The sequence below is a fragment of the Hydra vulgaris genome, chromosome 01, assembly GCF_038396675.1.
Source record: "Hydra vulgaris chromosome 01, alternate assembly HydraT2T_AEP".
Classification (NCBI taxonomy): domain Eukaryota; kingdom Metazoa; phylum Cnidaria; class Hydrozoa; order Anthoathecata; family Hydridae; genus Hydra; species Hydra vulgaris.
The window spans coordinates 59628992-59646959 of record NC_088920.1 but is presented as its reverse complement, the minus strand read 5'-3'; the positions used below and the strand labels follow the sequence as shown (position 1 = coordinate 59646959).

At 30.2% G+C, this 17968-nt stretch overlaps 1 protein-coding gene across 1 annotated transcript in view; it reads right to left on the bottom strand.

The window, feature by feature from the left end:
- Positions 1 to 4413, bottom strand: part of LOC100215352 (zinc finger protein ZPR1) — a 30993-nt gene extending 26580 nt beyond the window's left edge. Inside the window, exons 1-2 of the mRNA XM_065788827.1 lie at positions 3117 to 4413; positions 391 to 552 (exon numbers count right to left, since the gene is read on the bottom strand). Of these exons, the coding sequence (XP_065644899.1) occupies positions 391 to 552; positions 3117 to 3197 (243 nt within the window). The 5' untranslated portion in view covers positions 3198 to 4413. The remainder of the gene's footprint in view (positions 1 to 390; positions 553 to 3116) is intronic.
- Between the last annotated feature and the right edge of the window lie 13555 nt (positions 4414 to 17968).

Below are 17968 nucleotides of genomic sequence, written 5' to 3'. Positions count from 1 at the left end.
ATTTCAATAATATTCAAAAACACAACTTATTTAACGGATGAAAAAATTTTCATTAGCATTGAGATGTATATAAATGAGACTTTTTGTCTTTCTTGTAATGCTTAGATGTCTGCATTTTGGAATGGCGAGTTGTTTTGCCTATATAACAGGAATTAATCCTGTCCATACAAATTTATAGATCACAAATGATTTGAACTCTAAAGAAATAGGATCTTTAGATAAAAAGAATTTCAAAATTTTTAAGTGAGGTAAATACTAATTTAACAGTTACGGAATGTCAATATTTTATAGCAATTGAATTCGGTGTTTTTAAAAATTAATAACATCAACAAAATCTATCAATATTGATTTGTTGAAAATATAATAAAAATGATTAATTCTTTAATTCACCTTCTTGTCATTAATGGTGACTGTGTATCGAACACCTTTTGGTTGTATTGCTGAGCCTGGTTGTACTTCATTGTTACTAAATCCACAATGTTCACATTTGAAAGATGAGATTATAACTTCCTTGAAAAAAGGAATCTTTGTTAACAGCAACTTTGTTACACCCTAACAATTTGAAAATAGAAGCTTTTTAAAACATTAACTTAAAAAATGAAATACTAAATATTTATAATACCAAATATTTATAATATTCAACATAAATATTTAAAATAGTTGAAATAAAATACTTAAAAAAAAATAACACAATACTCAACTTTCACTACCATAAAAAAATTGTGCATAAGATTTCTCTTGAATAAAAACAATATAGTATACTTATATATTATGATAAACTATTGTTTTGTTTAATATTTTAGCACATAATAGATTGGCATTATAAGTAAACTAATTTTTAGTTTTAAACTTTTGTCTAAAAATTTTTTTTATTGATTGTCACAAACATTTTTTTAAAACTACACAGCCAAATGAAACATTTCTCTCTGAAACATGCTCTTTACAACATTTACAGGTTTTTGAATTCAAGAGTAATTTAGCTTATAACCTCAGCAATGTGTCAAATTGTAATTTATGGCATGTAATTCTACTATTACCCACATTCATTAGTAAAACCGTTTTTTGTTTTTAAGGTCTCCTAAAAAACTCTTTTGATAGCATCTGAAGCAGTAGCTTTTAAAACTCATAATATTTTGGAAATGTCACAAATGATTTAATCTTGCTGTAATTTCATGTAACATTTTTTTCCCCGTTTAATACTATTTCACTTTCATTAATAACATTAGTGAATTATCTATATTATGTAAAGGAGAAACAATACAGGACCAAGGGAAGAACCTTGAGGTACCCCAGAATTTACTGGAAATGAAAAAGAGTGTTGGCCTTCAAGGATGACTTTAATGCTGCAGTTAAAAAGAAATAATTTAATAATCTCAAAAATTTTTCCAGATAAACCATATGAAGCAAGCTTGTAGAGACTACCAGCAGTAGTGATGTAGCGGTAGAGCGTTTGCTTCATAAGCGAGAGGTTCCGAGTTTGATTATAGAGTTGAGAGAGGGTTATAACCACAAGTAGCCTCCTCATCTGTAGTGGCCTTCACTACCTTGGTGAGGTGAATTATAAAAAAAAAAAAAAAATTATTGAAAGTTTATATGTCAGAAGCAATACCCCTTGCCTTGCTGCCTCCATCTAATGCACCATGAAATGTAAAGTCCAAGCAACGAAAGCTTGGATAATTTGGATGTATAACAATAAGTTAACCTGTTTAACTGGAATGGCAAGAAGAGTGTGGTCATTGGATTCAAGAGTCTAATTAGAGGAAGTGTTTTTGCAAGTTTTGAAAAGTTCTGCCTTATCTTGGGAGAGGTAATATTTGAAAATTTGAAAGGTAGAGGTAAGGTAGAGGTAAAATTTGAAAGGAGAGGTAATATTTAAAATTTGAAAAGTTCTGCCTTATCTTGGGAGAGGTAATAAGATCAAACCCATGAACTAAAGATGGGATGTACCTTTGTTAAAAACACTCTTGAAAATTTTCCAAAAGTCTCTAGAAACTAACTTCTGTCAGCCTAATCCCAGTCAGCATTAGGGTAGTAGATGATTTAAGATTAGGGTAGACGAGATAAAAGATTTATAGAGATCATTGCATGGTCAGGACCACCTGGAGAGGTAGTTCTGATAGAGAAACTGAACACAAACTAGGATCAAAGACACGCAAATCTAGGAGAAAAGGTATATGATTAGGGTTGTCTCGAAAACAAGTCACAAAGTTAACTAAGTAAGAGATTGAGAAATACAGAAGTTATCAGCTTTAGTGCCAGCAGGGTCAGTGGTGTTAAAGCCTATCATTCAGCGTGATAAGCATTAAAGTCAGCAATAACAATAATATTGGCAGAGGGATACAAAAAAAAGGACCTGGTCAATTTGATCAGTAATTTTATCTAAAAGAGTACAATCTTGAGAAGGAGATTGATAAAGAACAAATAGAAAGATGATTGAGCTTAGCAGAAAAAAATAAAAGAATGGTCAGAATGGTCATATATTCAAACCTGATTTATACTTTAGTCATGATTTAACTTAAAGAAAACTTGACTTATAGATAGATAGATAATGACATCCCAAGCAATGAGCTACACTATTGCCTCAGTCCTACTAGTAATAGAGTGATCATGATGATCCTGAACATGACCTGACCTGGAGTAGTTAAAAGAAGTTAATTCTGTAAGCAATACTTCAAAACAATAAATTAGGAAAAACATTACATCTAGAATACTACTGGAAGTTAATATGAACGTATGCTATATATTTGTAGTCAATTGTTGGTAACTGGGCTAACACTACACCAGAGATTCAAACAGAACACAAACATTTATATAGTAACTTACGAGTGAATGAACACTGCACCAACAGTTCAGACAGAACAAAAACATACATATAGTAACTTACGGGTGGATGAACACAGCACCAGAGGTTCAGACAAAAACATACAAATGAGTTCAACACAAACATACAAATAGGAACTTATGGACGAGTGAACACTGCAAGAGGTTCAGAAAAAACACGAACATGTATATATAGTAAATTACGGGTGAACTAATACAGAGCTACCACTATAGACATGACAGATACTAGATAGTAATTTTAATGAATTTAGTAATAGTGTGTTAAAAATACATACATTTTTATAACATTGCATACACAAACTTTCAATCTCTTGAGGTCCCTCAAATGCATCAGACAAATCAGGAAACAAAGACATAATTTCTGAATGTAAAAGTTTCTGTAACAGTAAAATATAATTAAAAAAACATTAATTAAAGTTTATATAACTGCTATAAATGAATAAAATCAAATAAAAATTGGTATAAAAAAATAACAAAGATAGTAAAAATATCAATACACCCTGCTTACTTATATGGAAAAAAACTTCAAACATTAAGTAAAGAATATAATTTTAAATATTAGCATTAATTTAATGTGGGTAACATATCTATTAATGTTTATTTGTACTGATTATTTTTATGGATTTTAATACTTTTGGATTGCCTTAATACTTGAATTACCTTAAATTTATAGAATAAAAGTTCAAATAATATAAAGCTAATATTTATAAAAAATTCAACAACAACAAAAATCTGTTCTAACTAGGATTGCTATGTATAAAAAACATAAACATTTGATCTGTTTAAAAGTGATATTATTCAAATAATAATATATATTTGTATTTGAAATTAGGAATAAAGCGCTCAATCTAGCAATTATTATTTTGTGAAGCTTAAAGATAATAGTGTGTGTGTTGAAACTGTATGTATGGGTTTGGGTAGGCATTATTATACATTTGTTTAACAAAAATATCACTAAACTTTAATTTTCATCAGTATTATTTTTTTATCATATTTTTAAAAAAAAAAATTGACACTTAAAATTGATTAGGGTATATCAAAATGCACACCTTACCTCTTTCACTATTTAAAAAGAGACAACACAAAAAATAATGAAAAGTAAGAAAAAACACAAAGAAAATAATGAGCAACCTTAACTAAAGAGCCTTTACAAAGTGAAAAACAAAACAAAAAAAAAGAAGAGTGAATCTATTCATTTACAAATTTTATCATGAATTCACATTACGATTTTCAAAATACACTTATGTTACCTATTATCATTTTAATACAATAAATAAATCACAACTAATAAAACATAAAATCTATTTTATTGAAGAAATAAAATGTTAAAGGCCATAATTATACAACAGCCAGCCACCCAAGGGCTTTTTCTTTCTCCAATTCTTGCACATTTCCAAAATATACCAGTAAATCCAACTTTATAACGGTCTAAGATGCTTGGCACAACAGCGTGAATATATGTGCATGCACATATAAGAAGTAACACCACAGTTAATAAACTTTCAAAGTTAAATATTGCACTCATTTTTTATTTTTCTACTGCCAAGCGGTGCAATCACAAATAATCAAACTAAAATACACAAAAATATTTGAAATTATATATATATATATATATATATATATATATATATATATATATATATATATATATATATATATATATATATATTTAAAAAAACAACAAATTTAATTAGTTTCCTCAATTAATCTTTGCAATGACATTGCAAATGGAGGAAGTGGGTAAAAAATAAAAAAAAGTTTTATAGAGAAAAAATAATAAAAAACATTTTGGAAAAAAAATAAGTGTATAAACAAGAATAGAGTTTTAAATACATAAAAATAAAAAACAAGAAAAAAACCAAAACAAATAAAAAGGAAGTTAGAAGAAAAAAGTCTTTGAAAATGAAAAATAATAAAAAGGAATTAAAATTTTTTCTACTTCTAATATTTTATAGAAAGAAAAGAAAAAGAACAACTTTAATTAATTTTATACATTGTTTATATGTCGTGTATTTATGTATACAAAAAATGCTAAAAGTATTTATTTTTTTGCATTTTTCTCTGCCAATTTAGTTGTTGTTGCTTTTTCTATATCTTATATATACGTTTGTTTAACTAACCTATGTAATGCATAATATAGGCTTTAATATTGTGTATGTATATATATATATATATATATATATATATATATATATATATATATATATATATATATATATATATATATATATATATATATATATATATATATATATATATATATATATATACAATATACGATAAAAGTTAGATAAGTGTTTTTTACTAATTAATTATTGCTCTGTTCTTTAAGAACATTGAGCACTCTATTTGTAAAATACACTAACGTAATTTACACACACATATATATATATATATATATATATATATATATATATATATACAATATACTATAAAATTTATATAAGTGTTTTTTACTAATTAATTATTGCTCTGTTCTTTAAGAACATTGAGCACTCTATTTGTAAAATACACTAACGTAATTTACACACATATATATATATATATATATATATATATATATATATATATATATATATATATATATATATATATGTATATATATATATTTAATTTAAATTTGCCTTTATATTGCTTTTTTATATTTTTCTACGAAAATTTTTTTCTCTCACTCTATTATTCTGAACTTATGTCATTAAAATTTGTTTCATTTTTCTTAGCCTTACTACTTTAATATTATTGTTCCTATTACTTCTTTTTTTCATTACTTGTATTAATGTAGTTTATTTTCTTTATTATTTTCTTGTCTTAATATTTTATTATTTTATTTGTTTATACTGAGGGTTTTGGTTTGGGCAAGCGATCTATTGATTAAAAAAAAAACATGTATATATATATATATATATATATATATATATATATATATATATATATATATATATATATATATATATATACATATATATACATATACATATACATATAGCCCTCGGAAATAGGGTCGGCATTTGACATTGATGACCCAACTGCCGACCTAAAAGTGTTTGAAGTCAAAAAATTGCCGACCTTGTTTCTATGATTTATGGTAACTCCTTTGAGTACAATTTTTTTGCCAACCTCGTTGGTTATTCAACATATTTATAACAAAAAACAAATAGTGACTAAAAATTTAAAAAGCATTTTAAAGACTTTAAAAGAAACATGCACATTATTCCTTTCTTCAATAGCGTTACTTTTAAGTAAAATAACTAAGTACGTTATTAAAGAAATTATGTTTTAGCATGGTTTTTGCATACATTAACAAAAGCATGCAAAATTTTACTTAAAATAATTGCATTTGCCATTATAAAAGAAACCATGCTTTAAAGTTATAATTGCTTTCTTCATAGCGTGCTTTTTTTTTAAATGTACATATTTTCCTTAAAGGTAAGTAATTGTTTGCAGGGCTGGAGCGTTTGGTTTGTTTGCAGGGTTTGTTTGCTCAAGTAAGGTTTGTTTGCTCAAGTAAGCGTCACTTGGGGGAGCGCCATTAAATTTTTTGCTAACCAAAAAAAAAGAGGTCCTCTTTTTTTTTGAAATATGCTGACTAACTGCTCAATGCAACTAAGGCATGGTACACGGTTTTCCGAACAAAAATTTAAGTTTTTTCAATTACAATATACGTAAATTTTTTCATCAAAAAGTATGACATATTTGGTATGTATGGAAAGATTATTTTAACTACTGTTAATAATCTGGTAAAAGTAATGCGATTATAGCAATTCGTCAAGCGTAGTTTTATTTAGAAAAGATGAAATTTTCAACGTAAAGTACTTTGGGCCTTGGCAATAAATGAATCGATGTATACAAAAACGTTCTAAGTCATAAAAACTATTTTTAAGTCAGACAACTTTAACTATGTATAACACATATATATATCACAAATTTTGATATATATTTTAACAAATCTAATATTTAAAGATTTCAAAAAGCACCCAGATTTTTTTTTGAATTCATTAAAGTAATAATTTTGGATTTAATAAGTTTTTTCTCGTTTACAGAAAAAATAGTTTTTATGACTTAGAACGTTTTTGTATACATCGATTCAAATAAGCTATGGATTTGATTTTTTTCATAAAAGCACATATGGGTGTTTGTTTTCAATGAATGCAACTTGACATTTATAATCAGACATTATTTGGAAAATTATCTATGAAAAACCATTTTTTTATGAAAATTAAAGTTATTATTTTCAAAACCATACCTAAATGAGTATCTTTAACAATAATGTCACTTAAATTCAGATAGTCGTTTTTGCATAAATAATCAAAACTTAAAGCCCCACAATTTGAGGGGGGTGTAAACTTTATAAGGTCATAAAATCCGAACAACAAGAGATTATTGAATCAAATTTCAAATTCGTCGATGAATATAAATTAAGTTTAAGATTGAAAAAAAAAATTTTAATTTGACTTGTTGCCCCCCTATTTGGGGCTGGGGGGCTAATGTTTTAGGGTTTTTGTTGCTCCCCGTCTCCAATCACTGCAATTTTTTGCATAGCATCCTCATTCCTCATATATATGAACATACTTAAACATGGATTTTTCTTCATATTTTAAATTTGCTTAGCTCAAACATCAAAAAAGGTTGTCTACGTTTTGCTAATTATCTTTTGTCAAATAAAAAATTGCGCAAGTTCTTTAATGAGTGGAGCGAATATAAAATTTCAAAAACAATACTCTTTTACGTCAATAACAAATGTGCTACCCTTCATACCTTGAATCAGGTAACTTAATTCAAAAACCATCAAGATCTGACACAAAATAATTACGAAATAAATATGCAAGGTTATTTAAATGCAGTGTTGAAAAATGCTTTGAAAAAACAGCAGTTGTAAGGTACTTAATTTAAAAAAAGTTAAACTGAATTTGAATTTGATTTTATTTAGAATCAATAAATTTACAATCAATAATAATTTTTTTTTATTTTTTATGTTTTTACAAATTCAATAATACTATAAATTAGTCAATCATTGATTATAAAGTATATTGACGAAGAGATGCAACACCAGGCATCTCTATACTAACTAATGTGTAGGGCTAATTGTCAACGAGACAAGATGCCCATCATGATAGGAAACTTTTGAATAAGTTGACCGAGTGAGTGTCAATTGCTTCCTGTGGTAGCATATTCCAGGACGGTGTGACACGATTAGTAAAAAAGTGATGTCGCTCTTCGCAATCGCTGACAATTTGTCTGTGTAGCTGTTTATTGTGACTCCTCCTGCAATATACGTTGTTAGAGATCCTTTGAGGAACAAAAAAGTTAACATCATCAATTTTATTTATAATTTTAAACTGTTCAATAAGATCTCCTCTAGCTCTTCTCTCTTCTAGTGTTGTCACTCGCTCTGCGCTGAACTCTTTCAAGCATATCCTTTTTTAGGTGAGGAGACCATGCTTGAATAGCGAATTCCAGGTGTGGGCGCACATATGTGATGTAAAGCGTTCGCCAGAGATAAATGCTTCTGCTTCGGAACACTTCTTTTAGTAGGCCCAATTTGTAATAGGCTACTGAGACTGCAGACTCTACCTGGGCACGGACTTTGAGGTCATTTGATATTAGAATACCTAGATCTCGTTTAGTTTCAGTTTCCTCCAGGTTTCAACGAGTGCCATCTGTGTTCGTCATTGAATAGACTTGATTAGATTTTCTGTTACCTCGACCGACATGCATAGTTTTGCATTTTTCCACATTAAAGAACATCAACCATTTGTGAGACCATTTTATGGCTTGATCAATGTCTGATTGTAAAGCTAGCATATCTTCATTCGATTTTATCATGTTCATAATTTTACTATCATCTGCGTAGAGCTTGAACTGGCTGGTAATGTTGTCCGGCAGATCATTTATAAATAGTACGAAAAGGAGAGGGCCGAGGACACTTCCTTGAGGGACGCCACTTGTAACTTTTTTCCAATCTGATGTGAATATTTTAGCAGTTGAGTGAGTATCAATGACAACACGCTGTTGTCTATTGTTAAGCCAAGCATTTATCCACATTAGTGCTTTCCCGCTGATGCCATATGCTTTCAATTTGCTCAATAGGCGATTATGTGGGACTTTATCAAATGCTTTTGCAAAATCAGTGTAAATCATATCGACTGGATACTTCTTGTGTGCAGCTTCTGTGAGGAAGTCGCGAGTTTCGAGGAGATTAGTCAAACAGCTTTTTCTTTGAACAAATCCGTGTTGTGCTATGCTTATTAAACCGTTTAAGTTACAGTGTAGCATTATTTTTTCATGTAATATACTCTCAAATATTTTGCATGGTATGGATGTGAGAGAAACTGGTCTATAATTTGATGCTCTTAGTTTGCTTCCTTTCTTGAAAATGGGCGTGACGTTAGATTTTTTCCACAGGTCTGGTATAGTGCTGGTTGAGAAAGATTTCTTGAAAACTAATGTTAGTGGCAATGCGAAAGCTTCTGCGCAGTGTTTGAGTACACGAGGGTGAACGTTATCAACACCAAGAGATTTAGATTTGTCTAGGTTTGCGAGTCGAGCACGGATATCGTTGATTGAAAAGATATTCTCGTCTAATATACATTTATTGTCAGTTCGGGGTTCTAATTCCGGCACAGGTCCGTCTGGCTCGTTGACAAATACTGATTGGAAATAATTGTTCAGGGTTGTGCAAATAATTTGAAGATCTGTTGAAATTGTTCCATCAATTGTTTCTATGGAGTTGAATACATATTTTGAGTTGGTTTTGTTTTTGATATGAGCGTGTAGCTTTTTAGGGTCGTTTTTATATAAATTAGCAAGGTTCTCTTCATATTTTAACACTGCTAATCTCAAAGTTTTTGTTACATTTCTGCATGCTTCTTTGTGCTTGTCTTTGAGCTCTCTATGTGTATGGCGACCAGAGGCAATATATTTATTCCAAAGTTCTTGTTTTGTTCTAATAGCTTTTAAAACTTCGTCTGTTATCCATGGTTCGTGTTTCTTCTTGAAGGGCAAGGTAGTCGACGGAATGAGTTCTGTTGCTAGTTCGTCGTACACTTCTAGGAATAGATTGTAACATTCGTTAGCTGAGCAGTTTTCGAATAAGCTTTTCCAATTTGTTGAACTTAATTTTAGCGAGAAATTAGCTTAGTCGGCTCTGCTCCAGATATAGCGCTTTCGCTGCACGATTGGTGGTACTTTTATCTTGTCGTTCAGAACAAATCGACCCGTGATTAGAGCATGAGATTGTCCCATTGGAGTGTCCCCGAACGAGTCTTCTTCTTTTATTTCTATCAAGAGATCTGGTTTGTCTGTTATTACTAGGTCTAGAGTACTGTTCGGCTCTGAAAATCTGTTACTACGACATGTTTTGAAGATGATCAATTGTGTGAGTAGGCATTCGTTTAAGCAATCTTGAAATTTCATGTCTCCTGGTCGTTCATTTAGCACGTGCGCTGTTGTCGCCACGCCACCGCCAATCTCAATATACTCATAAAATGTGTTGCTAAAATTAAAGTCCCCATAGATTATAATGAAATCACACTCTAACCTTTGGGCGGCAGCTTTCGAAGCTTTGATAGTTTTTGAGAGTTTCTTTGATAGTTTGATAGTTTTTGAGAATTTCGTCATTTAGGTCGTGTGGACGATATATACATCCGAGAAGCATTGAGTTGTTGCCAAGCTTAATAACGCGCCACATTTGTTCAATGGAGTCTGAGTTCAATTGTGCAAAATTGGTTTCTAATGTAGTTATCTCTTCTTGTATATAAATGGCCACGCCACCTCCTCTTCCGTCTCTATCTCTTCGATGAATTTGATAGCCTGGTATAACCGTGTCGCTTGTTCCGTTGTACCAAGTTTCGGTGAAGAAAAAAATGTGAGGAGTATTTTTAACTTCTAAGTTGTGTAAACGGGCTATGGCTTCGTTGCGTTTGTTTTTATTTAGCGAGCATGGATTGTTGGCCCAAAAGTGGAGATTTGCAGGAGATAGATTATTTTTATTTATTACAGGGATGCTGGTCGTTATTTTGGTGTGTTTTTTTTTAGGTGGACAAGTTTTCTTGAGCGGTGCTTGTTGTAGCTGCTGCATTACTTCTTCGATATTCGTTGAGAGCTGTAGTTGCTGAGGCGAACACATATTTTTTTTGCTCGTTTGACATTGTGACATCAATACAGCATATTTGACCGGTTCTTTTGTGGATGACATTCCGGTTGGTCGAGAATCCCAGCATCTTTCAGCTCTTCGTTTTTCTTTTTAAGTCTAGCTCGAGTTTCGTTGAACGCTTGTTGCTGAGCCGGAGTTCTGTCTTCTCGTGCGAAAACTCCGTTAAATTGTTGTAGTTGATGGCGATTGCAGAGATTTAAAACAGCGGTTTGTTCCATTTCGTTTGCAAGAGAGACTTGAATAATATTAGAGTTATGAACAGTTTGTTTTTTACTTGAGTTTAGGCGTCGAGCTTGTTTGATTGTAAAGTCATCAAGACCACAAGCCTTGATGAACTCCGTGACGCTTGTCTTGTCGTCTTTGTTCTCGGTTTTGGGTAGATCAACCACAATGACGTTCATGGAACGATCCTGCCTGTCTTTGTTTTCGGCAGCAACAATATTTATTATTTCGTTTCTGTGTTTGACTGTTTCAGGTGCGTTTCCTTTGAGTTTCGAGGCGTAGGTAATAGATTTCTAGTCTTCCAGTTTCTTGTTGAGATCGTAAATTTGGGCAGTTAGTTTAGCCTCGGTTTCTTTATTCAATTTAATTATCAGTGTGAGTGCAGAGATTAATGCCACCTTGAGCATTTCGGCGACGCGGTTTTTGTAGTTTTCGTTGAATGTTTTGTTTGTGAATGTTGTTGCCATGGTATCTCTTATCGCTGCGTCGACTATTGATACGCAAGTTGTGTCGAGAGCTGCCGCAGCAGCCACTATTGATGTCATTTGATAATTGTCAATTTTAATAATTTACAATTATTAAAATAATAATAATAAAAATTTTAATAATAATGATAATAATAATAAAGATATTAAAATAATATATTTCAAGTTTTAGCAAACATTAAAACAAACTTAATTGCTGATTAGAACAGAACTAAGTGTTTATAGCACAATCAATTTATATTACGTCGTTTAGCAAATAATGTAATTTAAATGGCCTATACAAAATTATACAAAAGGAATTACGTCAATTAGCAAGCTAGAAAAATTAATATACTAAGAAATGTATTGTAGTTTAGAACAAAATTAACAATTAATAAAATAAAATACAAAAATAAGGAAGATGTTTAACAAATCACAATATAGTAGATAAACAAAATAAAACCAAAAATATTCAAATATATTATAGCAGTCAAATATAATATAGCAGTCAAAAATATGTACATTTCCGAATAATTATAAACAAGGAAAAAGGACGATCTTCGAAAAATATATATATGTGCAAAAAACTTTATAAATAAATTATTGTATAATTATTTCAAAATAAGACCTTAACAAAATAAAACCTTAATTAACTAGGAACTATATAAACTATAGAAACTATATAAAATTTCGGACAATTTTTTATATAAACTTTCTTAATAGACTCAAATCGACTGCAATAGTTTTTATATTTTCCAAATTTGAAAATCATCTTAAATAAATACAAATATTTTATTTATAGGACATTTGAAACTGAAATATCTTTTGAAGAGTACAAAAATGCGTATGAATCAAAGCTTTGAAACTTTTGCAGATTCAAAAATTCGTAATGAAAACAATCCTAATAACGGGTGGTTACTAAAAATTCGGACAAAATTTTATGGGCAACTACTCCCATAGTTTTTATGGTAGAGATTAATCATATCATTAAAAAGAGTTTTTAGTTATTTATTTATTTTAATTAAGTTTGTCTGTTTTTTCGGATCGGCCAACTCTAACACGAGTTGACCCAAAAAATGAAAATACAAGGTTAAGGTCAATTTTTTTCAGGCAAAGCTTTATTCTGGTTTGTAGTTGCTTCACGTCTTTTGCTTGCCAGTTACTCTCATACACTTTGCCTTTCAAAATAGCCCAAAAGTCTTCTATTGGATGACACTCCGGTACGGCTGGCGGATTGTCAACTTTTTTGATAAAATTGATGTTACGAGTCTCATAGCAGTTGGTCACGGTTTTGGCATAATGCGATGACGCCAGGTTCGGCCAAAATATATAATTACCATCGGCATGATGAGCGTTGATAAAAGGCACTAATCTTCTCTTTACACAATTAATTTCATAGATGGCTTTATTGACTACAAGGCCGCTGGGAACAAAAAATGGCTTTGAAATACTTTTGTCAGAAGCGGCCAGCGAGATAAGCACCTTGGGTTCGAACTTGTACTTTTTGCGATATTTAACACTTGGTGGAGTCTTGTCTCTGTTGCTAGAGTAGCAGGTGCTGTTTTCATTAATTGTTGAGTGTGACAGCGTAAAGTAAGACTCGTCGTCAAGGATGACCGATTTTCCTTTTAAATCACGATAAAGACGATCAATGCCGGTTTTGATTCGCTCATTCTGGTTCTCTTGTCAATGAGGTATACCCTGTTTTGTATAACTTTTGATGTCGGTGTACTTGGCAAGAGTTTTAATGATATGTGAATGACTGCATCCATATTTTCGACCAGCTTGCCTCATCGAAACTCGGTCACTGTGATCAAAGATGGTTTTCAGGGCGCTTGATAGCCCTTAGGAGTCATGATTTTTTCCTTGCACGCTTTTGTGCCCAGAATAATTCTCAACACGTTTGATTATATTATAGATAGGGCTTCTTGGAATTTTTTCAGCATTGAAGTGAGCTACTGTAAACTTTTTACCTTGCAATTTATTATTCAAATAGAACTCGTAAATCCGTTTTCTTACCTCTTCTTGCTTGACCATCATTATTTTCTTAATTATTATTAATTATCTAAAAACAAGTAAATTAACTTAAAGAGAATTAAATAAGCTTTAAAATGGAAATAAGCATGAAAAAAAAAGATTTAGCTTTTGGCATTTAAAATTCAGTTAAAGTTAGTCCAGATTTTTAGTAACCACCCGTTAAAGTAAAAAATCACACTGGAAACTACACAAGTAAATGGAATGAAAATGATTGTTGGATGGAAGTAGTTTCTTATGCGTCAGGTACAAAAATCAACTTTACTGAACTAGCACGAAAATGCAACGTTATTAGCAGTAAAGGTGAGTAATGGCTAAAAATAGGGGTGATATTGTAAAACAGTTTCTGTTAAGTAAAGGAACTGACTTAAGTTGTTTTCAATATAAAGGTCAAGGAAATAAAAAAATAAGACGATGCAAAAAGAAAATTTATGCAACAGATATTTTTACGTCAATAACAAATGTGCTACACTTCATACCTTGAATCAGGTAACTTAATTCAAAAACCATCAAGATCTGACACAAAATAATTACGAAATAAATATGCAATGTTATTTAAATGCAGTGTTGAAAAATGCTTATTATTAGTATATCTGCTGAACCAACAATGAAAAAAATAAAGATGAATATAATAGAGTGTCTAAAGGAGAATACACGATTGGTGAATTAATTATAACACAAAAGTTTAAAATCCTTACAATAACTGATGATAAATCTTTTAAAACTACTGAGGTTGAGGTAGCAGGTAGAAAAAATATCCCTCTTAATCATATTAGAAAAACACTTGCTGAAAATTGCAAATGTTTTTTGCGATTACATTCAGAATCTGAAATAAATTCAATGGGTGATAACAAAATTAAGGAAGTTCTACACTTCAGGATTTGCGGAATAAACTATTATATCTTAACAGAAAAAGAAACATTCAAACTTGGCATGATATATCTACTATAAACAACCATTTTCATTTACTGTTTATGGTGAACTGTGTCTGTGCAATAAAGCAATATATTACACTGAAAAGGAATATTTTGAAATTCATGGTTTTAAAATAAATGTTCAAGCTTAGATTGATAAACAACTAATGTAAACAAGTACCAGAAATGAAGATAACAGATGTTTAGGTGAGTCTATTAATGTAAATGGTAAAAAAATGAATGATATAATGCGATTTTTTCATGGTGATGCATCTGCCTGTCACTTTGAGATTGGACAGCAAAAAAAAGCTGATTATCCTTGTTGTGCATGTCCAATTAACATACATCTCTCTAATACAGCTCATTCATTTTATTAACCTCTATTGAGCATAGAAAATAGAGTAAAGAAGCTCACCCTTACTCAAATAAGTAGAAAACAAATTGATAAACAGCAAACTAAACTATACAAAAACTTACCAAAACATGAAATTGTTGATGAACTTAATGAAAGAGGAATATATTTTCAATATAAATCACATAAATTACATAATATAAATCACATAAATTCTACAACAAAAGCTTGATTGTGAAATGCATGGCATGCAGCGATTACCAGCTTTGCTGTTTAATGAGGATTTCAATGACTTAGAAAAGCTATATTTGGGTAACTATGTAATCTTGCCATGTGAACCATTTCATGATGTGAAAGTTTACACATCTAATCTTGATGAAGAAAATGGTGATGATGATGAAAATTCTCATTTGAATGTTATTGAAAGAAAACTGTTTAAGGAAATGGTAAATTTATCATTTGACAACAAAGGTTTCAAACGTGGCATTGACTATCGCAAAAGTTTAAGTAAATTAGTTTTGACATTGAAGGGTAAAATTGATTCAAAAGCTTACAATGTCTTATTAACAATGTTTAGCATTCATGGCATACTGTATGGTAATGAACTCAGTCGAACAACTGAAAATATTTTGTTTCTCTACAATCAAACTTTTTTACATTCAATTTATTTAAAAGAACTTATAACGGACAAACCAAAAAACCTGTTTCACAAAGAAAAATGTATGGCAAATACCAAGATAACCATACTACATACCCCACACAAAGATACTACATACCCCACACATGTTGAGAATAGTTTTTGGAATATCAGCATACTCTGAAGAAGAGGAAAGAACTTTTAATGCAATATAAACAGTTCAACTACAAACCACGATAGTGAGCATGTAATATTAAACACCTTGCTTCGACTACAATGTCATAAAAACTTAAACGAGGGCTACAAAGCTCAAAACTATCAGCATGCAATAAGAAAGATAGTAAATGAACATGAACGAACAGAAACAGAAATTACATTTTGGATGATTGAAATGTATCCATGGATATGGCAAGGACATTTAGAGCGGATATCAGACTACTTGTCAGAAGGTAAAAATATTTGGTGGTTTGAATCAAAAAATGGAATAATATTCAAAGATAAGATTGATAATATTTCCACATTAACGTCTGAATATATCAATTTCAAGAATATCTGGAATAAATATTTATTGGACAAAACTGAAATTCCTGCACAAAAGATCAAGATTGAGTACAGCGCGGGTACTCAAATTTTAAATTGTAATACTTTAAAAAAATATATAGTTTTAGAAAATAAAATTCAAACCAGTACTAACGATTCTTTTATTAATTTTGCACTAATAACAGAAGAACTAGAAAAAGAAAATTTAATTCAGATTCAAAAAATAATCAGGTTAAAAAACCTAAGTATGGACCAAACAACCAGTACTCTCTATTTATCTGATGCTTCAATAAAGCCTTCTGTTCAACCTAATAAGGAAATTACTTCACCAATAAAGACAGTTTTTAAAAGATATCAACCGGTAACCACTTCTTTCAGTGATCTACTTTTATCAAATGACACCAATACTTTTAATACTAGAGATAAGGAGATATCAGCAATAAAATAGTTAATTGTAAAACCTAATACTAATGTCCGTTATTTGTTTAAAACACATACAGCAGCACTCCTATTTAAGATTTTGCCAGAAAAGTATGATTTTTGCAAATCTTTTGAAAAAGCAAAAGTTGATTTAAAGCAGAATAAATTAGACAAAGATCTTATAACAAAGTATAAATATAAAGTTGCAGAAATAGAAGTAAAAATACTCTTAGCGTATGATAGCATTAAAGATTAATTAAAATCAATAGAAAAAATAGAATGGGAAAGTAGTGTCAGTTTAAAACTAATTCCAAAAAAGAGAGAAAAAAGAATTCGTTATAGCGAGCTAATAAACGAAGGAAAACAAATAAATATATTTAAAGATATATTTTTAAAAATGTTATTCGTTTGTAATAAAAATAAATACTTTTTGTAATGTTACTGAGAAACATTTTGTTAAAATTTTTTTAAGAGTTTTTAGCATTTTTTCACATAATTTTTATGTCAATAAATTTTAACCCCTTTCTGCATACTGTATCATATATGATACAGTTTATAAATTGTATATCTCTGGTTGAACGCTCAGCGATTTTAAATGGGAATTAAGTTTATTTAAAGCATACAATATTTAAGTGAGTGTGGCCACCGTACTTGAAATGTTTTTGGGAATTTTACTTTCAATTTTATTTCTCATATTATCAAAATGGCAACCGGTAGCAAATCAACTAATTATTGTAAGTACATATTTTTGTTGGGAAAGATTCCTTTCAATCATAAACCCATAAAAATTCCCAAAGTTTCTTATACATATTAGTAGTCCTCTTGTGTATTTATTTACCTATTTTCTTAAACTTTCATTCCTCAACAACTCTTTTTGTAAGTGTATCATAAATGATACATCATGCATCTAAAGAAAAAAATTTTAATTTTATAATTTTGATTTATTGTTATGTCTTTTGTTATAAAACGTTTTTATTATTTCTTCTAATCTTTAGCAATCAAACCAACTTCTTTCTATGACAGAAAGCCTTCTGGTATCCACAGGATACAGGCACCTGTCTTGATCAAGTTTGTTGATGACGACACAGATCTCTGCTCCTCAAGCGGAGATTCCAGCGATGAAGAAGATATAACCAATCACGAATTATTTTTGCCACTATCTTCTTCGTCCAGTGAGGAAGTTAATAGCAGTGATGAGAATGCTGACAGCAATGACAACCAGTCACTTTCAATATTAGGAAGAGCAAAAAAACACTAGGCCGCAGTGGTGCAAGCTACCAACAAACCAAATGCAAATGGCAAAAAGCCTGCAAAAAATCTCAGCTATTGTGGAAAGTTAAAAATCTTCCCAATAAACAAAAAGACCGCAAATTTAAAGGTAACCTACAAAAA